General features: G+C 34.5%; 1 protein-coding gene and 1 long non-coding RNA gene across 4 annotated transcripts in view; one reads left to right on the top strand and one right to left on the bottom strand.

Moving 5' to 3' along the window:
• The window catches only part of LOC126925559 (guanine nucleotide-binding protein G(o) subunit alpha), a 33,215-nt gene extending 9,171 nt beyond the window's left edge, over nucleotides 1-24,044 (bottom strand). The window contains exons 1-6 of one of the 3 annotated variants that reach the window (XM_050741240.1): nucleotides 23,099-24,044; nucleotides 14,206-14,857; nucleotides 8,859-8,901; nucleotides 7,839-7,980; nucleotides 5,518-5,678; nucleotides 445-573 (exon numbers count right to left, since the gene is read on the bottom strand). In XM_050741240.1, the coding sequence (XP_050597197.1) occupies nucleotides 445-573; nucleotides 5,518-5,678; nucleotides 7,839-7,980; nucleotides 8,859-8,901; nucleotides 14,206-14,323 (593 nt within the window). In that variant the 5' untranslated portion in view covers nucleotides 14,324-14,857; nucleotides 23,099-24,044. The remainder of the gene's footprint in view (nucleotides 1-444; nucleotides 574-5,517; nucleotides 5,679-7,838; nucleotides 7,981-8,858; nucleotides 8,902-14,205; nucleotides 14,858-23,098) is intronic. The other 2 variants (XM_050741238.1, XM_050741239.1) reach the window with 2 other exon arrangements.
• Nucleotides 211-1,936, top strand: LOC126925570 (uncharacterized). Its single transcript, XR_007714003.1, has 2 exons — nucleotides 211-321; nucleotides 1,660-1,936. It is a non-coding gene; the product is annotated as an uncharacterized LOC126925570 (long non-coding RNA).
• Nucleotides 24,045-26,195: the final 2,151 nt, after the last annotated feature.

Below are 26,195 nucleotides of genomic sequence, written 5' to 3'. Positions count from 1 at the left end.
TTTCTAATCTGTTAGGATTAGATCAAAACCAGTCAGTCTTTTATTTTCTTGTCCTTGTTTCTTTGTATCGTATTCATTTTCATATTAGATAATTGTATCGAGCATATCCTTCTGTTAAATTAACTATTCTTTGCAATGCTCTATCTAAAAGTTCATTTTCCTCCATTGTATGATTCCAATGCCATCTGGTGGCGATAAGAGAGCACTTTAATATGACATAGTTGAAAAGGAGAATAACCTGTCAGGTCCAAAGATATGTGTCCTTTAAAAATAGACGATAAGTTCATAAAGTTTCGCAAAAGATCAATAATATGGATAATGGTTAGTAATATTTCTTACGTATGTAAATTTTATGTTTAACACTTGTTATGTTTAACGTGTATTATCAGAATCGTTTTTGTGCAATCGTTTTTACGCGAATAAACATCTGACCCGGGTACTTACTTGAAATTAAGATTCTTGAAAGAAAAATGGACTTCGACTATTCCCGTTGTTTTAACACGGGTCCTTAAAATATCTTGCTCCGTAGGCTGATAATCCCTGGCCCCTAATCGGTCTAGATCATCCAGGAAACTGGAATTTCAAGGCAAAACGCAGGACCGTTAGTTATATTTTTAGAGAATTCTTCAACATATCGCAGATTAAACGATCCAGAGAACCATTTTCTTAATTATATTTAACGCATATTTGAAGAGAAATAAAAGGAAATAAGAAAAAGTGTTCGAAATTATTCTGAAAAAGTATTTTATAATTTTTTCTCGCTATTTAATTTTGAGTTAACATTAGGTCATTCCTAAAAGATTTAAGATATTAATATAATCTACTTTAAGTGACACTTTCACGCGTGATGTAAAGTGTTTCCAGAGACTTCCAGAGAGTAAATGACATTCCCCTCGTTCTAAATTCAGGTCGTAACCGAGATCGTGTTCGATCGATTTTTTCGCTTCTTGTGATTTAGCATTCATTGCCAAAGTTGGATGCACCTGTAGCCAGGCACGAGCACTTTCATCTTATCGCGCTGCATGGTTTTTATATTGGTTTTCGTGGCTCGCACGTACGGATATCGGCCAGGCTGATCGATATCGGGTGTCCAGAAAAAATGGCACGCTATTAATATAAAATAGGAAAACGTTACCATGCGTTGTTCGATAATTCCTTGTCATTTTGTTCTTCTTATGTTACCGTGTTGATTAATTACTATAAAATGTGAATATTTAGTGTCAGTAGATTAAAAATATCGAAAGTATATCAATAATGATATCATAAATGGATATTAATATCTAATATTTGAAATGTTAGATGTTTTATCACAAAATATTTAATATATTTGAATGTCGAGTAATAATTAAGTTGACGTATATATCTGTAGTATATAATAATAATGATAGAATAATATAAAGAATAGAAAGCAATGATACAGCATTAGAGTCCATTGTTATCTATAAAATATCCGATATATGGTAATAATAATCACAATAGATCCGCAATCGCAACCATCGTAAGTAAGTAAGCATGTACAATGTGTACGCAACACGCTAGTTGAGGTTAGATTTACACGCGCGGATCATCTTTCGTTGTCAATAACTCGAAACGCTGATAACCAATAACCGAGAAAGAAACAGCTTACATTTCTAAGAAATCTCATATTTACACTTGCAGACATCCTGTATACCGTGAGCTGTAACGTGACTTTATCACCAGTTGCTTTTCGAAAACATCGTAGATCACCCGCGTTTCGGTTACTATCGTTTACAACCATAAGGCATAAGGTATAGTAGTTGAAATATATGGGGTGATCGAATACACTTGGCGCTCTCATACTTATACTGAAATCTTTATATCGAACAATATATGTATACAAAAGTGAAAAGTATCAAGAGATATAAAACAATCGCTTCAAAACATACGATACAAACAATAAAAGATGTAACGATTACTTTGTAACATTCGTTTTCTAATTTAATTATTATCGTTAAAAGCAGTCGTACGACGAGACTTTATGCTTGATAATCATTATTGTTAAGAAAAATTTTAAAATACAATAGAACTCTAAAAAAAAAAAAAAAATCTTTCCCCAAAACGGGGGTACTGGTAGATTAACAAGAACAAAATAAAAAAAGTTAGCAGTTTCATGAAATCGCACGGAAACTGCTCTGATCAGAAGGAACGCTCAAAAGAAATGCTGATAGGGAGGCCTATCAGAATTTTCGTGTCCTTGCACCCGATTTTCTCGCTTTCCCTATCCTAACCCTATTTTCTCCTTGGCTTGCTTGCTAATTATTAAGTGTCCAATTATTACGAATTTTCCAACAACGAGTGACGTTTTGTCCCTATTGTACGTACACGTTCCACCCCGTTGTGCTTCAACATTCTTGCGTATCGCTATACACACGTATTTCCCTGCTTCTCTTTTTTACTCTCTCTCTCTCTCTCTCTCTCAGAGCGTACAGAGCACAGAAAGAGAAGCAGCGGTAATAGAATGAAGAGAGAAACAATTGGGGTTGGGGGGTGAAAACGAGGGAACATAGTAAGGCAGAGAAGAAACAGTGGTGGGGATGGTGTCGGCGGCCATTTTAGGCCACGTGACACGGGCGTGGCGTGACGTCATCGACGATCAATACGCCGCTGAACCTAAATAAGAGAGAAAGAAAAAGGGGAAAAAAGACGAAAGAGAATGCTCGGATCTCTCCAGTTGCACTATTTTTTTTTCTATTTTTTATTGCCTACATTGCCTGGCGAAATTAGGTTCGTCTCGAGTGCTGTGTCCACCGGTGGTTTACGATCGGTAAAACTTGAATTAAGCTTTTAGGTTAGATCTACTTACGTTTCAGAATGTTCGGACTTTTGGATCAATTTGGAGTTTTATTTTCCTCTCTCTCTCTCCTTTTTGGTTATTTGTAGAGTCGAGTACGATTATCTGGGTTGAAATTAATGTTACATATAGGGACATTTCTGGAGATTCGAAAGAAAGATTACGCATAATACAGGGTATTGATAATTTGTTTTGGAAAAATTTACTTTCCTGGGAGAATATAATTTGGGATATTGTAAACTATACAGATTTGTTTGTATAAGAATTTTCTCTATATATTTAGGGGCACGTAGTTTTGTTAATGTATTAATAGAGCGAATTTAGAAGATTTTTATATTTTCAATATCGAATAACTGTTCACAGAATCTTATTTATGAAAAATGGCGCGATATAAATAATAAAAATATTCCAAGAGGATTTTAAGCTTTTTCCTTATAATAAAAAAAGAAAAGAGAAGATATTAAAAAATTTCATTTTACATGCTTCGCTGTTTTTCCAAGCAATTATTTCGTTTTAAGTTATAAGTTAAGTAAATAGTAAATTTAGTCCCACCCGATATGTAATTGTAGTTATGTCTGAATCTACTTTGTATCTTATAAAATCTAAATTCGAATTTCAAACTGAGATTAACACATCAAATTATCAGATAATAATTTTCTTCTAATCTTAGAAAATGTTATAATCTCTTTTGTTTGTTGTCTTATTTATATTATATAAAATAATTTGTTATCTTTCCATTTTTATGTAACGTAATTTAATATTCCTAATGAATGTTGACAACTAACACAAGAAGATAGTACTTTTATAGCTATATGCATTAGAAAACATAGGAAAATATCCGCAGAGGAGCAATGCAATAAATCGTGACCCTTCTGTTCGATGCTTGTTGCTACGCACACTATAATCAGGACACAACAGGTTGCTAACAGAGACTGGTCATTAAACAATTTGCCATATGACGTCATAGTACCTACCTCGGTCAATTGCGAAAATCTAATATATAATTTCTATCGTTACTTACGCGCCGACTTTAATAACTAACTAATAACTGACTAACATAAACTGAATTAGTTATACATTAACCATAAGTTTTTACCAGTTTGTTGATAAAAAAACGATATTTTAAATGCATAGAGACACGTATTTTGCGACGGATAATGTTACTACCATCAAGATTACTATCTCCGAGGATGTGTCATGCTTTCTAGATGGATTAGATGTAACCTAATCGCCATCTATTGTCTTCATCACGGAATCATTGGCATTGTGCTTGCGTATTCTATGTGCTGGCAGTTCAATATTCAACTGGATATAATATTTTTCAGTGACGTGTCACATCAGCTTTTAGAATTAAAATATTATTATGCAGACAGGTTTGGTAAATTTATTTAAGTTTGAAAATAAATCTGCATAATATAACATATTTGGGTTTTATGTTTAATATAGGCGGAAAAATGCAAATCTTCTTGAAAATTTTGAAAATTATTTTCTGTGAAAATTAGTAATTGTACAAATATTCGTGTAAGAAAATAGCAAAATAAAGCAAGGTGTTCTATTTTGACACGTTTTTTCTAGAACTCAGAGAGAGAGAGAGAGAGAGAGAGAGAGAGAGAGAGAGAGAGAGAGAGAGAGAGAGAGAGAGAGAGAGTATTTAAAAGAACAAATTTAAATCTTTTTGAATTTCGATTTTACGAACTAAAACATTAAATTTGTAATAGTATAAATTAATTGGAAATGTTTCATTTTCTGCGTTTTCCAATTTCTCGATTTTAATATTCTTTACATATTTGTTAAATATTGGTTTTCTTCGAATTAGAAGTTATCGTCTCCTGAATAAATAGTACGAGTGTAATGTATACTGAAACGATAGAATTACAAATGACGTTAAATTACTGATCTCCGGCCAAACGGTAATTAATTTCTTGGTGGCTGGTAGGTCTCGCTGTTGAATATGAATGGAGCCGTGAAAGGTTCAGTTTCTATTAGATTTGGATCTACTCCAAATTAGGCGTTAGAGGTACCGAGGACTTTGGCAAGTTCTCCCTGGGTTATGTTTATTTGTAAATATTCTCCCTATAATAAAACCGTGTCGATGGTCGAGTTAAGAAACTATAGAAAATCGAACATATAGAAATATAATAATATAAGATTCAGAAACATGTCAACGTTTGTGAATTTTTTCGAAATTAATATTTTGCTTCCTTTTCTTCTTATTCTATGTTTTTTTTTCTATTATTATCAATTTTATAATTTCATCTTTCTTCCTCCATTTAATAATTGAACTGAATCTAAGCTGAAGCTCGAGTTAGAAAGCTTGACTTTCTGCTTTTAAAAATCCTTTAAACCCCCCAGCCCGTTTAAAAAACCCAGTAGAGATAATTTTGATAGAGTATCTGTCCAGCGATTAGCCCGCTTTTAATGCACCAATTTACACAACATTTACATTTTCATAGTAGCACGATGAAAATTTTTCTTCTCGACGAAATTTTTTTTTCTTTTTTCTTTTTTTTTTTCAATAGAAACGGTATTCAGTTCTTAGAGACGAGGACGATGGATCGATTTCTTTGAAAGTTTAATGAAACATTCCTGATGTTACCGATGGATTACCTTCGAGCTAGGGCTGTTTCTCCAAGATTTTGTAAACTCTAGATTTTATCTAGAAAAGCTACAGATTGGTGAATAGTCGATGTGACAAATTTACTCACTATTTCGCCGAGTCGTTGAGTTGGTACTCGTTGCTCCTGCCAAAGCATTCCTGGACCCCGCTGTCGGCCCAAAGTCTATTCATCGCGGCCAAAAGCTCCTCGCTGAATGGTTCCGTGTCCTCCATTCTTTGGATCACGTCGAACACCATTTTCGCGTCCGGCTGATAAGCAATTTTCAAGTTAACTCAATTTACAGAATACATATATACCAGTTAATGTAAAATAAACATCGACAACACTATATTTTTCCAATATTAAAACAATATTTTGTATTTTTCTTTTGTATAACTGATGTTTGCTTGTTAACGCTACAAAGATCGCTACAAAGTGTGGATTAGTTTCGATCTATCAAAGAAATTATCAAAGAAATGATTAAAGAAATTAAAATCAGTCGAATTTATGCCAGAAACATGTACGAAGAACTTTTCCCATTTGCTCATATCGAAAAGAAAAAGGGAAAGAAAATGGAGAATAAAAATTTGCCGATATTATACGACTTAATTAAAAAGCGGAAGTACTATCCAAATTGGGTTAAAATGCTGAAGTGGATGTGCACTCTACGCTCTTTTTGAATGTGCCCTTGCCAAATGCTTCAACGAGTGAACACTACTTAAACACTTAAGATATAGCTAGACGAGCAAGTGGAGGTGTATACGACGTACATAAATCTTGTTATACGTGTGCCAGTATTTATTATGCTCTTCCCTTCGACGATTTTAGAACCGCGAAACATACGTTTCTCTATTGTGTTTTGTTCCCTTTCTTTCTTCCTTTCTTTATACCAGAAATATATTACTTAATTACAACGTTGTCTATGTATTTCTCATCTAATAAGAAATATCTATTATATACGTTCGTGCTTCGTATTATATCATATAAAAAGAACTTTTCGAAATAATGATTACACTAGAGATTATGAAAGATTATAAAAGAGAATATGTTACCGTTGATACGTGTTTGGACAGTGTAATTTAATAGATGGAATTAATTTGAAAGAAACGATCGTTTGACGTGTAAAAAGAAATGAAATGAAATCTAACGTAGAATCTGTATTGCCATAGGTGATCAAACTTTAGCAATATTTAACGAGTACGAGGACAACAACGAGATTTTGATATCTAACAAGAGAAAGGGGTTTTGATTTATTAAAATCACTGGAAGGAAACACAGAAATACTACAAAAGCTTGTGGAATGGTATGAAAGTATAAAAATGGTACGAAATGGGGCGGCGGGTGGGGTGGAGTGGGACGGAGTGGGGTGGGCAGGGAGGGAGGGAACGATCAGCTCATATTGCCAAATAAGAAAAATATTATTAATAAAGAAAAAAAGGGAAGCCTACCGAAGGGAGATCGGATTGAGAAACACTGGGTTCGAGGAGCCGGATCAATCGGCACTCGAGGCAACCCATCGTGCTCGTTGTTTTCGAGGCAGGGGATCGTTTATTGGCTCTAAGGTAAACGACGCAGCCGCGATGCTGCACGATCGGTAAATATGCCGAAGAGGGTGCTTCAGAACCTGGCTCGAGATGCGCATCGATCGTTTAAGCGCTCGGGCTATCGATAATTTTTGACTTCCCGGCAGACCGCTAACCTTTACCCTTTAATTTCTGCCGCTTCCGCCGCCTACTTCCGCCTTTCGCTTTTCCTAACGGAACTCTGTCTATTTCATAACTTTGCACATTTTTTGCCTTTTCTTATCTATTTCTATTTCAGAAGAAATTACGAAGCTTATCCATTAATCCTTGATTCGGTTTTTATTTAATCGCGTAATCTTTCATTTCGTCAAATTTTTGTTGCATTAGGAAACAAACAAACAAACAAACAAAAAAAAAAAAAAAAAGGAAGAAAGAAAAAGAAAAAGAAAAGTCTTTTAGTAATCTAACATAAATTCATAGACTTTTGTCTATATATGTACTGCAAATCTTCTAGCTGAAACCGATTTCCTCTTCCCAAATTATGTCACTCGTCTAACAAACCAATCGCCTTGACTCAATTTTTCACGTCTCCTTTCGAAAGAGTATTCGCTGGAGTCAAATGGAAACACGAGTCTGCAAGTTTCCTCGCGTTTGTGTCCGAGTTGTGTGCTGCTACGGTCCTGTTTCGGCCCTAGAATCTTTCGATCTCGCTTTCATTTCAACGAAACGAAGGTGTTTTAACGTTGAGAAAAAATCTTGACAATGACGGGTGTCATTGTCAACCATTGCTTTATAGTTAGCCGACGCTTAAGGAATTGTCTAAGAGCACTATTCGGTCGAAAACGATCCACACAGCGCATCAGAGTTAAAGCGAACCTAATCACCGTAAGTATCACTTCGACTTACCTCCCGTTCATTGGTCGAAAAGTTGATATCCAAATTCGGCATCGCTCTGAGAATAGCGACTAGAGATTGTATCGTGTTGCTGTATACTACGGGCCTGTACTGCCTGAAGTCTTCGGGTGTAAATCCGCTTTCATGGATAATTCTGGCAAAAAATAAACGACGGACACCTTGTTAATTAATAAGTCGTCCATACGTTCATGGTGACAGGCAATTAATTTTATTCTACGATAATATAGATAGTTTAGAGAAAAATTATTATCGAGTTGTAAAAATTGCATTAGCATTTAATAATACGAACTCGTGTCGTGTATCTCTACATATTATTTATTTGTAGATTTCTATACCGAAATTATTATAACGAAACGTTGTTCGTTTTAGTTAACTCTACTCGGCAAAGGTAGTTGAAAGTTGAAGCTAACTTCATTCCTACATTAGAATTTCATAATAATTATTTAATAATTCTAAGGTTTCGTATTATTTCGAAATCATCGTACATTTCGAGATCTACACGTTTCTCCTTGAACACTTTTAGGCATTTCTGCATTAGTAAGTCACCGGTTATTAAATTAGCAATCCAGAAACGTTCTCCGCAGTTGAACACGCGTGCCTTTGTTCATGGGACACCATGAATGGGTCCATTGACTGTAAAACAAGATTTCAAACACGTTCTACCAGCCGCTGGTCTTTCAACGATGAAATGACGGATTTTTCGAGGTGAACAACCGATTTGTTATAGCATCGACGAAACTCTTTTCATTCTGCAGAAAATTCGATATAATAATTTACGCGCATATTTTGCATGTATATGTATGTACAAATATGCGTGTACAAAAAGTTAACGCAACTCGATTTACAACTTGCGGTTTTGTAATTAAAGTACGACGGAGGGACGCGAACGAACCAATGATTATCAAGTTTTACGCGTAAACGAAAGTCTCCGTTTAGATTGCAGTTTTTTCAATTTCGTTCGTAAAGATACGGGTTTGCATAAACATATTAAAAAATTTGTTAGCTACTTACTTCATTTGTTTAACGATGGTACTTTTACCAGATTCTCCGGCACCTGAAAATTGAAAAGAATAACGTACGCATGAAACGTGTATAGAGTAACGTGGAACCGGTAAGAAACGCACAAAAATATAATTGGCTAACGTCGCTGTATAGTAGGTGATTCATAGGTCGTTTCGTTTCATTTCATTCGTTTAATCTTTATTTATTATATTAGTATATGTTTGTCGATCAAAGGTTCAGTTTCGTTCGATTGGAAACAATAAGAAATAACGAAAGCGAAATTTCTACCGAGGCAACGTAACAGGCAACGTAACAAGGAACGTTTATTTCGAGTCGATTTATCTATCCCTGTATAATATCGTAAAACTGTTGTAGGGACGAAAATCAAATAAAAACCAAGTGAACGAACTTAAACTCTTGAAAAAATAAAAAAAAAAATCAAAGAACACGATTTGTACGAAAAACTCGAAGATACCCTATACGCGTATAAGATGTTTACAGTCTAATAACCTGATCTCTCGAAATGAGATGGTAGGATAGCTTTTAAAGAATTCGCCGTCGTAATTTCCAACTAAATTTTCAGGCTTATCTAATTTTCCCCGCGAGTGTCATAATATTTATGTACAGGGAAAGAAGTGCGCACGAGCGGAAGCTGGGGCCCGGAAATGACGTGGCACACTGTGGCAGCGGAACTTGTTTTCCTGCTTATGGGTGGCGAGTCTCTCCCCCTGTTTTAAAAAGCTCTTTCATCCCGAACCCGTTCAGTCTACTACGTACGCTACTTTTGTCGATCGTCTGGAACCAGTCGGATTCTACTTTGTTCGAATCTGGCACACAGCGAAACCACGTGTCTCAACAACGTAAACAACTCTGACGACATCTTCAGAATGTCGAAGTTTAACTATCGTGAATTATCAACTTTCGAATTCTTGTTCCCTTCTCGGAATTACGATACAGGTATCTACGCAAATTCATGTTTCTATAAATATGATTTCTAAAAAAGAAAAAAGTTGGAATCCAACTGGAGAATCGTTCGATCTGCTATATTATATCGAAACTACTATACTATATCTGCTATATTATACGAAAAAGGAATCCCTAAAAATCGTACTTTTCACGTACTTTAAAACCAATTGCGTCATCCAATTGATGCCACGAACTCATCAAGTTGATTCGCTCAAGCCCGGTTATACTCGAATATACTATCACTGTGTCGCACTTGTCATAACGCGTATGTACTACTCGAACTAATTAAACGATCATTTAGCCAAATGGTTTTATTCTCACGCGAGAACCCTCGCATTTGTCAAGCCTTCGAACGCTTGGCATCGTTTACGAGGCTGACTCGATAAAGCAACGAGAAAACTAAGAAACAAGAGACGAAAGTTGTATGAGAAAACGATAATACGAACGAATAAGAAATAATTTATAAAAGAAAATTTACGTGAAATTATTCGGATACATATCATACACGCACGCACATCGTGAGTGATACTTAATAAATTCAGAAAACGCAATTATCGTAAACGGCGCCATTATTTACACCCTATCGCTTTTATCGCTATTCCGGTTAATATTACCGATATCCTCGTTTTGCTTTCGCTCTATTTGTTGTTACGTATGTTATCACGAACGATACGAATTTTACGATTCTAGGCAACACCGTGATCGACACCGAGCACAGTGTAATACGAACGCCAATAAATTATCGTTCGTCTGCTAGAGTCGTTGGAAACAATGATCGTACGCACTGTCGTTCGTATTGCTGACGATGATAGAGACGCGTATTTAACAAACTGAAAACTTATTTACAATTCGTAATATTACGAAAATTATTTCCACATATCCTTATTCTTCGATAAAGCTTCTCTTTTTTTATCAAGTTTCGTATTTCACTTTCGCGATGTTCGACATTTTCGTAAATACGCGAGTTATATTTTTCTGTATATATAATATGTACACGCATACACGTATATATAAAAGCTACAATTAGACTATGGACTTTTAGGCTTTAATTTGTATTTTGGAAAATTTAATTACAAGCTTCTGTTAAAATGGAAAAGAATTTCGTTATTCGTTAAGAAGAGGAAGATAATTGAACAACTTCTCAGATTTAAGTATTATATCAGTCTCGTTCAAATGTACGAAGAAAGATTCTGGAATACAATACGCTAAAAATACAGAGAATCGGTCTATACAAATCTAATTTTACATCGCTAAAAGCTAGGTAGTTAATTCGGCAATTGATTTATTTCTAGATCCGATCGAGTCTTTGCAATCACCATTTTAATCATCATTTTCATTCCATTGCTCTTTTTAATACGACATTTGACCGACAAAGAGCTTGCAGATGTAACAGATTTATTATACTTGCTCCATCGAACTACCACTTTTATAGTAAATGTTGTACTCGTTACTCTGTTATTTTCGAAATTCGTGATAATCCATATATCCTATATAGAGTATTTTGTATTATTTCTTAATTTCTTAATTTCTTAATTTCTTAATTTCGATATAAATTTCATTCAAACGCTAAACACAACTTATTTAATTTAACCGAATGGTCAATCTTTTACTTCATCTTGTATATGCATCGATATCTAATAGAAATATTCGTTTTAGTTGTAATAGCTATATTTATGTGGCAAATATAAAGCGCGAATGTAATAAAAGTACTTTATAGTAATAGGTCGAAGTAACCAAACGAGTTAACGCTATTTCGCAGATGTTGAAGCATCGGGTGAGGATCGATTTACGAAAATTCTCGCAATTCGATCGATCGAGGCAGAAACAAAGAATTCCTGATTTTCTGCTTGGTATTCAAACCCGAGATTATCCGAGGGAAATCTGGGTCCTGTTTATTGGTGTTACCAATGACGTCATTCCTTTTGCTTGCGTCTTCCACGAGTATTTTCATCCCATTTATGCCGCAGGAAACGCACACGGTCGCTCTCTCTACTCCCAGTCTCTCTACTCCCTGTACATATATCATTCGCTAATTTGAACGCGAGTTTAATTTCTGTCTGTCGATTAACAACACGCGAGTGAAACAACCAGAAAGTCGGCAATTTTTTCTCCTAAATTCATTTCTTTCTTCCCATGGAAATAATTGGCAGCCCGTTATATAATACTCGTAAATTTCTGTCTCTTTAATAATCATTATTTTCTCACTATCTTGGTTTACGAGCTCACTATTTATCAAAATAGACGAAATTCCAGGGAAATGCTTAATTCTAAGGGAATTAATATCTCGACTAATCGATAATACCGCGAATTCAAGGAATTAATTCTTTCGTAAATGAATGAACGCCGAGCATGAAACGATCGTAGAGTATATATAAATTAACGTTGACGATTTCTCCAATTTTCACGAATCATTTGTCACTTTTCACAGAGAAAAGTAAACGAATAAACAAATAGAAATTAGATAAAAGCCCTATTTTCCAGGAAATGAATTCCTCGTTGGCGCAAAAGTAACGCGATTGTATCGGAAACAGGCATTTTGCGAGAGCACGTCCGCGATAATAATTGCACGCCAATTATCATCTGGCTCGTTAATTTCGAGTCACGTTATCCAGACCGGTCGTTAAAAACAAACGAGAAAGCCGGGCAGAAACTGAATTTACGAGAACAGCCAACCAATTAACGGAGATACTCGAATTGTAGGGCTCTCTGCTGAAATTCCTTCGAATCGAAATTTCTCGCAACACTCGCGGTTGAAAAAGTGACGCGCGTGATTAAGCAGTCGATTAATTATATCGTTTGGTGTTTCCTATTCGACCTATTAAATCATTATTATAGTAATATGAATTAAGAAGAAGAAGGTTTTTAAACATATACTCGGATATTATTTAAGAAAATTATTAAGCTATTATAGAAAGATGGTAGAAAATGTTCAGATTAAAGAAGCTTTGGCAAATCTATTCGATTTTATAGCGTTCGAAGCTTTTAGATTTAACGTTCGAATAGACACGTTGCCCTCGTTAAAAATACGTAATTACATTTAACGAAGATTTAGTTTAATCCGGGCCCAGAACAAGTAATCCGGAGACGAATTCGGTCAATTTTATTAACTGGGATAATTATTTAAACGCGTTTAATGCATAAATGCTAGAACGAATTTAACCACGTGCCAAATATAACTTTTCGTAGCAACTGTCAGTTACGTTTACATCTTTTGATCACACGCTTGCTCGGTTAAGAAAAACGCAGTTCGTGAAAAAGAGAAAATTTATTATGTTTTTTTAATGGTTATATTGTAATTAGAAAGGTGTTCTTTAAACAGCTACAAATGGCCAGTCGGTGATGACATAACGAGCACCTGTATCTTTAGTGGATCTATATTCGTTATTTATACCGTGATTAATTTAGGCTCGGTATAATTTAATTTAAACATCGAGTCTCCACATCCTACTTATACGTACATTTAACTTTTCTTTATTTATAATTTACACAGCCCTATTACTAATTCCGATTACTTTACATATTGTACTACAAGCACAAATTCTGTCATTCGATTGTCCGGAATATTGGATCGTCGGGTCTTTCTGTAATTATTCGGCCAATCGGGACTCTACTGTACTTATTATGTATTAAAATGTTCGGAACTATTTGCGATCTATGGATACGGGGCGTATCCAGATAGTAAGTTTCAGTTGGCTATTAAAGAAAAGCAGAAATTTATTTATTATTTCCCTTCCTTTTTTTCCTTTCACCCTTGCTGAGACAGTTGCAGCTGAGACTAAAAGGGCACCGATTTTTATAGATAATACAAAATATCGATCATAGATAACGATGACGCTTAAACGTGCAGCCAGGACCCTGGTTAAGGTGCATAGACGACCGGTGCATATCTTTGGGAATTCGAACCGGTGTTATGCACCGGTCTGACACTTTCCATTCATGTTTCACAAATTTTACGGTTCTTGCTGAACCGTAAAATTGTGTCTGAAAACGTGCAAAGTTTCTCGAGTTACGTCGACGCCGGGTGCCACTTTAGACGACACCGCTCTATGAAGCTGCGATACGTAATGCAAATCGGAAAGTCCGTGAGGACTAGCTTTGATAAATAAATAAATAAATAACGATACGAAGCGAGGATAGAGATATAGGTGTCCTGTTACGACAAATGTTATCCACGATGATAAAAAGTTTGATCACTTTTGAAGTAGTAGTTCAAGGTTTCTGCTTTTCTGTAATAGCCAATTACAATTCGGCAACCGTCCCGAATACGCCTCGTACAACGTATATATACTCGAGACCATTACTATCCATCGTCTTACCTCGAGTTCCTCTATCTATATCGTTTCTACCTAAAAATATAAATGCCGTCCGTACATATGTTAAATAAACTCACCAAGCAGTAGCAGTTTGATATCCTTAGCAGCCTGGATACCATCCTCCTTGAGATTCTTCTCGATCTGCTTGCTACGGGCCAGTGCGGCCCGCTCTTCAGCGGACATGGCGCAGCCCATCTTGCCACAGGTTGCCTTCACAAACGCCACCACCAAGCCTCTACCTTTCCCTTGGCGGCTAGGAAACCGTTACTCTACCCTCTTCGTGGCCACCACCACCACCACCACCACCCAACCAGCACGGCTCGCGACTCACGTCGCAGGAGTCGTAGCTTCTTCCACGGTCGCCTCCACCCTCCTCCGCCGCCACCACCTCCTGCGCGTCACCACCGCCGCCACCCTCGGACACCAACACCCCGACGACGTCGTCTTCGTCTTCTTCGTCACGTTTACTCTCCCTCTCTCGCGCACTCTCTCTCTCTCTCTCTCTCTCTCTCTCTCTCTTTCTCTCTTTCTTCTTTTCTCTCTCTCTCTCTCTCTCTCTCTCTCTCTCTCCTCTCTATCTATCTATCTATCTGTCTGTCTGTCTGTCTATCTATCTATATCTATCTATCTCGTCTCTTCCACACTAGCTGATGCCCCGCGACGCTCGCCGCCTCCTGCTGACGGAACCCGCCACCCTGGGACGAGGTTACGCTCTCGCGAGATCTAGCTCTGTAACAACGAGAATTCAAAGTTTCATTTATATTTTTCAACTCTGCCTTATATTAAATTGTAAAAGAGGAAAGTTGAAGCACGATATAATAGCGTTTGCTGGTGATATAAGTTTGTTAGTTTGGAAAATATCAGTTTTTGTGTAAAAGACAGTTTAATCCTCTCGCGAGCACTATTTTATTTCTCTCTGTTTATTTCTCATCTCTAAATAGGAAAATTGAATTATAATACAATAGTCGGTACGATAGTTTGATTACTCCGTGTTTGTCATAAGATTTATCTTAAAAAATAAGAAAATTTTCTTCTACCGCGATTAAGCTTGTATTTATAATGATATACGTATATATAAAGGAACGAATCAAGTTTTTGTGGACATTTAATTTTCCCATTTTGTTTGCTTCGGCTTACTACCATGTATCTCTTGTTATCAAAGGAGGAAGCTTCTGGTTCACGACTCTACACTCCACTAATAAAACAGTTACGCTTGATACCATGTATTTTTAAAAGCATTGAAAGCACAGATAACCCTCTATTATTGTAACTTTATATTTTTTGCTCGCATGAATATCTTACTATTTGCGAAAATTTTCAATAGACAAAATGTAAATGATATGCAAAATTATGTTAATATATAGAAATTAACGCATTATATAAACTAATGCGAATATTTATTTTCATTCCATCTGCTTTATTATAATCTTGTACGATTATGATTTTTATTATAATCGTAAAAATCTGCATCGAATCGATCGAATCGATCAAAATATCTTCCGTATACTTTTTCCGTTGTAAATATTTTGTCGAATTTTCATTCATAATTAATTGCATCTGACGAAACAAACGTTTTAAAATCGTCGACAGAGATATATTCCAACGTTTCTAGATAAAGTGAACGCTTTGTATGCAGTTATCCGCTACAAATTTGCTCGACCGTATGTCATTTTCCTATTTACCTAGCTCGTGCCATAAGCTTGCAAACATCGTGAACCGAAAGTAAGGTTCGTATGTTCGCGAAAATGTTACATAATATATAAGATATTGCAGACTGTAATAACGATAACTATTCTTTTTAATTAATAATACGTTATTAGTTCACGTACTAGAATTAGGTAACCTTAAAATTGTTCCTTTCTAGCCTCTTTACCGTTAAACTGTTCCGATTCGGACGAAATGATAACTCGACTCGAAAGAAGTAAACAACGATGTAAGGAAAAGAACAGGTTCAATTTGCGGTTTTTCTCGCTGAAATATTAACAGGATAATGGGAGCTAATGTACCCTGGAAATCGATCGAATCGTTTCGCTGCATCTAACCTATACACGCCAGGTCATACATAGATTTCGGGTCACTACCTTAACTTCCATCTTATCGTGAATCCTTTATGCCTCAGAATGTCATTATAGGTTTATTTTAAGGAATATAGAACCGGGTTCTTCTTGCAACGGATCTTTTTTCCCTCCAAGAATTTTTATTTAGATCTTAAGTCATAAATTCTATTTTATACCAAACTTAGGATTTCATTTCATAATCGCTTATATTTATCTTTTCTAAAAGATAAATATCTGAATCGAGATCTGAAAATTGACTTCAGTTTGTTGGATAAAAATTGTGTTTCATGAATTAAACGAACATATATACCTATTTGTTCAATTTTATTTATTAACAATTAAAATCCAATTATATATCTCATAATTTATAGTATTAATAATTTCTATAGCAAATTCACGAATTATTATTTTACAGAGCCGTTTCTCAAGCATAAAACAGTGAGACAGGCAGTGAAACCTTTCACGAATAATATTCAGTTAAAAATTTGTTAATTCACCTCCGACTAATTTAATTAATTAATTAATTAATTAAACGAATGAAACGAATTTCAAAACGAATCGTAATTAAAAAGCTTCGCTCTGACTATGTTCAAACTGCTATACCATGAAAATTGGGATAAGATCGGGGGAAAAAGCGACATTCAAATTCAACTTTGGTAAAGCATGTGCGAAAACTAATTACTTTCATATGCTCGATGACTATTCGATGAAATTGTATTTTCTTAGATAATTAGACTTATTAATTTGACATTTCTTTTGCTACAAGTTAATTAAAAATTAATCCAACGAAATATTTAAATATAATTAATATATTCTTTTGTCTGTTTTATTTTAGCAACGTGCTTTAAATACAACGAAGTTGTTAAAATACAGACCTTTCTAATAAATATAAATACAAAGTAGAAGTAACTATATTTCAGTATATATGTATGTTCGATGTATGTATCTAGCGAATGAGTCAAAGATATTGTCATCTGTATCACCTTGCCTGCAACACCCTCGTACTATGGGATATACTATTGCCCCTTCTTCTATCTCAACTTTAAAACAAAAGATGATATAGAAGTGTAGGAGGGTGCAACGTTTGCTCGCCGGTAAGTAAAGCTTGGACAGCTCTGTCATACGTAAGGCAAGGGGTTGATCAAGCTATTCGAACGATTATTTCTGGCCGGTCAGGGAACGTGTTTCACGCGTTTAACCATAAGCCATTTACTATCTGCTGCTACGGCTGCGAGCTTTCGGAGTTGAGAGCCTACTCGGAGACTTTCAAGTTCGAAGAACCGTGATATCTCGTTGCAGAAAACGAACCGCAATCGTCACTACGGCCGTTACTTCGGTTTAGTCCCGGAGATACGGAGGTGATGATATATCCATATGGTATAAAGAGTGAAACTCAACCGCGCAGTTGTACGACTCAAGGTTACGGTAGGTATAATTTTTTATGGAATAAAGTTTAATGTTCGATAACATAATTAATTACGAATAATAACTCAATATTACTTGTCGAATTACTCGTATTTTTAGTTTATTACGACTATGATATAGTGGTGTTTGCTTGGTAATAAATTTCGTTAGTTTGAAAGATATTATTTTTCTGCAAAATTAGAATACATTTCGAAACGAATATATTACAATAATTATACGATAATTTCGAATAATTTTACGAAGAAATATAGAAATAGTATAGAACATTTAGTAAAAGAAATTATGATTACGATATGCATATTTAGAAAAATTGGAATAGGCAGCCTTTAAAACGCATCGTCAGATTTACCAACGCAACAAACAAATTACTCATCGCGCTGAAAAGTTATCGAGCAAGCAAACGAACTCTAGGTTGATAACGTCGTTTGCAATTAACGGCGTTAGAACGGTAACACGTATCGACGCGTTTTTTCAGCCAATTTTGCCCGGTTATCGCTATTCGATAAAGTTCAAATATTCGATACATAATCGTAAAAATATGCAATTTCGTACGTAGAACATAACAATAAAGCGAAGACAAATGTTGATGATGTAAGTTGCCAGATTAATTACTTAACCTGTAAGCTGCGATATAATTAATTATTCAACAGTGCACACGCATGCGTATCACGCGTTGTTGAAAATATATTTATTTTGGAGATAACGTGTTCTGATTATTATTCTACGGCACATGGTGGTTTATTCTTATAAGATTAAACAATGCCAATTTACTATTATAAATAAGTAAATTAGAATTGTTCCATACTATTGTATTATTTATGCTAAACTTTATTGTTCGTTATTGTTAAACTGATCGAAAATTTCAAGCAATTAACATATGTATCGTTACGACGAAGTATAGTACCACGCGTATTATACTGCCATACAATTAAATAATAATAAAACGACCTGTCATGTATTATAGAAAATATCGATCCATGTTTTGAACTGTGCTCTAAAAAATTCATATTTTTTCATATATAAAAAGAGTTAAAACTGGACTATTTCTTACCACTTGTTGGTGTTGGCAGAGCTTTTAATACATACGCGAGACATCTGCTGTTTATGTCTCGAAGAGAGATTCTTTAATCGCTCGACGTTCTCACTAATGTGTTCATTTAGTTCGAGTAAAGAAATCTCCATTTGTCAACTTTAACTTATTGCCTTTTTTTACTTGTCTTAAATTCGATTCCACTTTATATATATATATATATATATATATATATATACATACATTATATAACCTAATATTATCAATGATACTCTTCGACTATTCTTACAATTCGAAGATTTAAAAAAAGCTAGTAGCTGCTGTATAGACCAAGATTGCTAACGATATTCTTTCATTATTCTCATAATTTGATCATTTATAAACGAAACTAGTGGAAATGCCAAAGAAAAGAACATAACCTAACTGTATGTATTGAAACAAAGAAAAGAAAAAAGAAAGAAAAAGAAAAGAAAAAAGAAAAAGATTCGATTCTCGTGTCGAAGAGGGATGGGGCGCGTAATCGAGACGTAACTCATTCAGAATCACAGTATCAATAATAAATCGTGGACGTCTTTCGGTTCGTAGTTGGCGCTGCCGGCGATATTTTCTTTCGAGCCATCAAAGAAAACACGTCTTTCGCCTGACGATCCGTCACATAAAAGCATCTTTTCGGAAGTTTCGAAAAGGGGACGAGGCCTCGGCTTGAAGGCAAACGTTTAAACGTTGTAACATCGGTAATGTCGCGTTTCACCATCCTTCTCTATTTCTTTCTCTCCCTGCCTCCCAAACCGCTTTTTCAGCCTCTAACCTCTGTGGCGCATGCTTTCCAGAATTTCAACTCAAGGATTTCGTTTTCAAGGAAGAACTACTTCTCTGTTGTGGACGAAAGCGAAAAAATGTTCGATCCAAATGCAGGTTTCCTTTTCAGACGCTCTATATGCTGTACCGATATTGAGATTTTTAACGAATTACAGGATTAGCTTCATCCCCATTACTTTTAACATGTTCATTGCTACTCAAATTTTCTATATTTTGCCCTGGACATTTGCTCAATTTGCCCAATTGAAATATCCTATACCATACCGATTATTTTTTACAAAATATCACGCGATATTTGCGCGCTTTTATTTGTTGACAATGTTACCTAATGCAATTCGCAATATTTAAAATTTGTTAGTCCATGAAATTTACTTTATTTTAATTATTCGAAGAACTTTGGTGACGCGTGTCACCGATGATCACCGTGGGCAGCCAACGTGTTAACAACTTTCATCGGATACATTCACATACAGTCATCGTGATGCACTTTGTGCACCATTTCTAATCGATAAAATAAATCAATCTTTTTCTTTGAAGATTTTAAGAAAAATGCAGAGTATGTTGCATATTCCCAAAAAATTCGTGTTTATTTATTTTCGCGAAACAGATAAGATAAAATAAGAAGAAAGTTTTGCAATTTTGTTGAAATAGCCTACATAAGATATAAGCAACTATGCTACGTTATTATTTCTTTTCAAGGAAAAAAGTTCCTCACTGCGCAAAAAACAAAACTTTGCAACAAGTAGAAAAGAAAAGTACCCGACATTTCAGGAACATCTTATATATATATATATAGACATGTATTCCACAAGATATTTTTAATATGTACGCTGTTATTTGCTTCTAAGGAAAAATAAAACGTTTTATATTTTGAGGCGGAAGGTATAAACTCACGTAAAATAAGAAAGAAAAGAATTCGAGTTTCGCTCGACATTTTATACCTGTTGTAAGACAAACATACCTATATAATATATTAAAATTATATTTTTGTAAAAAATATTACATTTTTATAGAGAAAAGAAAATTTTGTGGTCAATATAGTGAAATTTCTGTTATTCCTTTCATGTATTAATACATTTTGTATGCCGATTATAATATTTTGGAGAACGATAGATAACACAAGAGCCATAAAACGTTTATGAACGCTACTCAAATCTTTACTTCGTATTGAAAATAATATTTTATCTTTTAGTTCGTGAAAAATTGGTTTCGCTTGGAAATAACGAAGAGCGAATAATAACATGAAACGCTCTAAATATCTAAACTTACGTTCATATTTTTATTAATTTAATAATAATCTTTCATTTCCAGTGTGTTCTACCCATTTTTAAAGATTTACCAACTCTATTCTCTTTTATCAACTCTAACCACAAGATTCATCTTTAAAAAATCATTACGTCTTTAAAAGCAAATAGAAAGGGAACTCCATCTCCAAAATGAAGAAATAAATTAACAAAAATATAATATCTCTATTTCATATACGTATAAATATGTATAATATTTTATAATGGAGTAAAATTCGATATTAACTAAAACCGCGACCTATCGAAAATGCTTGAAACTCGGTACGACGAACAAGCTGATATACCAATCACGTAAGAAAAATGAAACACTGAAGTAAAAGATACTCGAAACTTTCTACACGTTAAAAGCTGAATTACGCTTTAACAGCACATCGAACATTGAGAAATACTGTCCCATTCGACATAATAGTCAAATCACGGTATTGATACATTCGATCACTTAGAGACATCGTTTCGTAATAAAATCGTATCCTATTCAGAAACAGATCAACGCGTAACATCTATGCAACGTCAATTATATTTACTGAACGAGGCGTAATAGTCAAATCATAATATTGATATATCACTTCACAACACCGTTTTGTATAAAATCGTGTCCCAATATAGAAACGTATCGAATCATAACCTATCTATAACCTATGTATGTCAACTTTCGAATTAAAAAAGAAATTCACGATTATTCTAGAAAATCGCACTTATCTAAACATTAAATTTGATATTATGTTCGTTTTGTAAATTTGTTTAATAATTGGTTAATTAGATTGAAATAATTTGTTGAAGTTTATAGTCATAGTAAGGTTAGGATGGTACAAGAAGTGTTGTATAAGGAATAGTACAATTTGCATAGAATACAGAAACATTATATTATATGTAAAATTATTCAAACTAGAATAATCGTTATACACAGTGTCTCGGTAATTGTGGTATAGTAAGGAGGAGATTCTATGTGGAAAAATAAGTCGAAAATATAAAACAAAATATTTCTACGCTTCGTTTTTCGAGAAGATCAAGGTAAAGAAAAACTTGTGAATACACGTAAATTAGGATATTTGCTATTAAACAATTCGTAGACGGTTATTTTCCATGCAAATATAAATCGAAAATAAAGAATAAAATTTATTAACATAGTTTTGTTTCCAAGAAAATCGAACTGAAAAATTTGTTAAGTATACATATTTGATTCGCATTCACACCTAAAAAAATCAGTAGGTGGTTATTTTACACCCAAAAATAAATCGAGAATGAAGAATATAATTCTGTAAAATAAAACTCCGATTTAAAAAAAAAAAAAAGAAAAAAAAAATGAATTCGCGTATATTCGATATATTTTCAAACTTGATAATCTCGTCTTAGAAAATGTTGTTCTTTATTACTGATTTATTTTTCTACGGGGAATCACACCCTGTTCGCTAGTACTGCACGTTATCGGACACCCTATATATTTTTTCATATATACACTACCGGTCGAAAGCCTGAAATCATTCTCTCAGTCATCGCATATCAAATTTTTCGGTAATTTCGTCATTAATTCAAAATCAGTTGAAATTTTCTTTATACCGATAGATATTTTTCTAGCAAGCTTTTCTAGCAAAAAATTTAGCATTCTTAACTACTAGATTCCGTGGAACACGTAGTGATTTCAAGCTTTCATTCTGATTTCTTTGCTTCAACTCTAATACTAAGTGAGTCGTTCAGACGCCAAACTGATCAACTCCATAAATTAGAAAATATACAAAAATGATAACATTTCCAAAAATTCATTATCATTTATAATATCATACGTGTCACTTTCTTATAATAAACCAACTTATGGAAGTATAGTCACTATTAGTCATCCACAATATTCTATGTAAACCCTATAATAAAGACCAGTATCATTACAACAAAGTGTTACAAAATTTCTCTACAAAGTCAATGTATTCTATGACAAAATAGTATTTCCTTTTCTGCACATTAGGAAACAAAATATCTTACTGTTATACTACATTATATATGCTTTATCTAACTCGAAATTTATATATATTTTACTTAATGTTAAACAAAAGATGCCCTCTATATAATACATAAAGATGTACTTATACATGCCTACGGCTCAGTTATTCTTAAAAATTGACCATTAATTCCATACCTATATTCATGTAAATAGCGTATACGCTTCTTTCAAATAAAAATGGTCACTTCATGGCGACTGTAATTCATTTATTCTTATGAACTGTGACGATTAATCGCATATCTGTTCAATAAAACGAAACAATCCACAGAAAGAATGAAATCGATCAATTTGGTTTCTGAGAGATCAAGATTAACAATAAAATATCACTTTTCGCGAACAGACCTCGAAATGCTATTGTAAAGCGTCGAAAGCAAGCGTGACGGTGAATCAGCTCGCGAAAAGAAGGGCGTAAGGCTGAGACTCACTGGTGAAGCCACCCCGCGTCGTCCGCTAGGTACCAGGGTAGCTCTCCGTGTCTCCGGTCGCGTACATAGACACCTCTCCCCCGTGGATACTTCCGAAACCCTTTTTACGCACCTCTCCAATGTATATCTCACTTGTCTCACTATGCGTGGATCTCTATCTATGTACGTCCGTATCACCTCTCGAATCGATACGACCGGCTCCGTTCGAAGAACCGAAACAGTCGAACGTAATAAAACGTTCAAACCGACGAGAACGATCGAGTACGAACAACTATATAGAATCCACGAATTAATTGGGCGATTCGAAGGAAACAGAAATATCCTGCTACGGATCTGATACGATCTCGTGTCTTCGGGGACGATACAAGCCGCGCCGCGTTGGAACGATCACTGGTTGATCCGCGTCGCTGGAACTATAGTACTAACAGGAATAGTACGATCCTCGAGTTTCGAACTACTACTACAGGATATATACGAGCGAAGAAAGGATATCTCGAATCGGAGATAGAACACTATATTAACTAAGCTCTCACGTTTGGCTCTCTCTTTCTCTCTCTTTTTCTCTCTTTCTCGCTCGCTTTTTATATATGCGTTGAAGGATCACGCGTCTATTTCGAAGTTTAGTTCAGAACACAGCCCCTAAAGACACGAGGAGTGTCTTTTTTCTTTTTCGAAAGGTTGATGGAGAGAAAAGAGAGAGACCCGAGCGAACGAGCAACTCCGAAGCGTTCGAGGTGCTGGACGCGACCCTGGTGGGCTCCAGTACACGACTGAAGCGCCCTCTCGCCCCGCCCAGAGGCGCAGCGGCGCTTACGGCCGCGAGGTTCGACGGGACGTCGATCGATCCACCGACTGGCCCCACCACTCGTGCCTATGGGATGGCGAGGAGAAATCACACAACACGCATGCGCGGGATTTTCATCGAGATTCGAGGCGAGAATCGACTGATGCCTCGCGGGATCGAAAACGCGCTCGAGCGTTTGAAATTTTCCCTACCACGATTCCCTACCACTATCCAAGGGACATTTTGAGGTTTTAATTTTTATGCGTCGGATTTGGCAAATCCGCAAATTATTGTTGTACGTGGATTTTTATGCGATTATTTTATGCGAAATTTAAGATATACATAAAATATCCAATGTAACGTATTCGAAATTTTTGATAGATAAAGCTAATTTTGTACGACGACATAGATTCTATTTCTCTACTTACGTTTATAAAGCTACAAATTCGCACAAAAATTCGCGATTTAGTTGTATGTTTGTTTATAGATGTGGTTGATAGAAGGGCGACATAATGTTTCGAAACTCATATTATTGAATTTGAAAATGGAAATATTTGAAAATTAAGCATCGATGAATAAATACATAGACACTTTAAAATTTCGAATTTAAACCAATTGCTAGATTGCAAGATATTGTTAGATTTTAAATATGGGATATTTATAATAAATACGGAAATAGTATGTATCCATTATCATTGCCACGAATAAAATTAAAAATTCGTCAAAATCAATCTACAATGAACATCGATAGTATTCTACTTTAGTTCGTGTCGTTGCCATTAATAACCGTACTACTTACTTACTATCATAGACGCTACAGCACGAATAAAACGGAAATATAATTATATTATAATATAATTATGTTTAAATCGTATTTAAAATAAATTATTATCGTTGGTGCTAATAAAATATGTTTATAAATAATATTCTTCCTAAATATCATATGATTCAACATTTTACCCCTTCCATTTAATTAATTAATACATAAAAATTTCAAATTATTTCTTGTATGTTACAGTAACCGATCAGTTACTTAAAACGTTTTAATTCCACCCTTTTCATATACATGTGTGTGTGTGTGTGTGTGTGTGTGTATATTAATTCTTTTTCAACATAGTCATATTTACTATCGAAACTTTATTCTTGGTTCTCATCATTTGAGGTTCAAAATCTTTGCCATTGTGTAAGTAATATATATATATATATATACCAAGAATAACCAAGAATAAAGAACCAAGAATAAAGTTTCGATAGTAAATATGACTATGTTGAAAAAGAATTAATGATGAACGTTTGACACTCGTCAAAAGGATTCCTGGTATCCAGGAGACGAAAATATGATGACTTTTAACCTTCTGACACGACCTATTAGCTTTTTGCTAATTGATTAGCATTTAGAAGCGTTGATTGTACCATTTTGTTATTTGCATATTTTATGAAACATTTGGTTGTGATAAAATAAATTTAACGAGCAATTCATATTTCCGGTTCTAGGAATTCTTTAGATGTTATGCTCTTTTCCATATAATTCATAAGTATAATTGTATTATGTATTATTGAATGTATACATCTATTGGACGACATTTATTGTAATGAATTCAACTTTTTAAATGCAATTTACATACTTTAATTTTTGTATACATGTTGATAAAGTTAAAAGAAGATGATCAACATGTGGTAACTTAACAAAACCGATAATATCAATTATGGATAATATAGAGATCATCAATAACTTTAAATACGTAAAATAAATTATTTCATTATGTAATAATGGAAAAAATTAAGAAACCAAAGACGATGCTAATAAACCTATTTAGACAAAAATTAAATATTGAAAATACCATTCCATACATCACTTTAGTCTACCGATAAACAAATTTTATCTATACCAAAGAGCAGAAGTACAAATTATACTCACTCTCTCTCTCTCTCACACACACACACTCTCTCTCTCTCTCTCTCTCTCTCTTTCTCTCTCTTAGGCTTAATGTTACAGGAACATGTGTCAGATAGATACCTTAAAATTCCTAAAGGATGTCAAACTGAATCAATATGACGTCAACGTCAATGATTTATTCTCAACAAAATAAAGAAAACCCTACCAACATTAACTAGTCATTAATAAAACATACTATTGTAAAAATATAAAATAATAAAATCACTTCTTCTTTAAATTAATATAATCCACAAATTTCATAACTTATACGTTACTTACTAAAAAAATATAAAA

This window comes from Bombus affinis, chromosome 16 (genome assembly GCF_024516045.1).
Source record: "Bombus affinis isolate iyBomAffi1 chromosome 16, iyBomAffi1.2, whole genome shotgun sequence".
NCBI classification, from domain to species: domain Eukaryota; kingdom Metazoa; phylum Arthropoda; class Insecta; order Hymenoptera; family Apidae; genus Bombus; species Bombus affinis.
The sequence above is the reverse complement of the archived record's forward strand: the minus strand, read 5'-3'. Positions and strand labels throughout refer to the sequence as shown.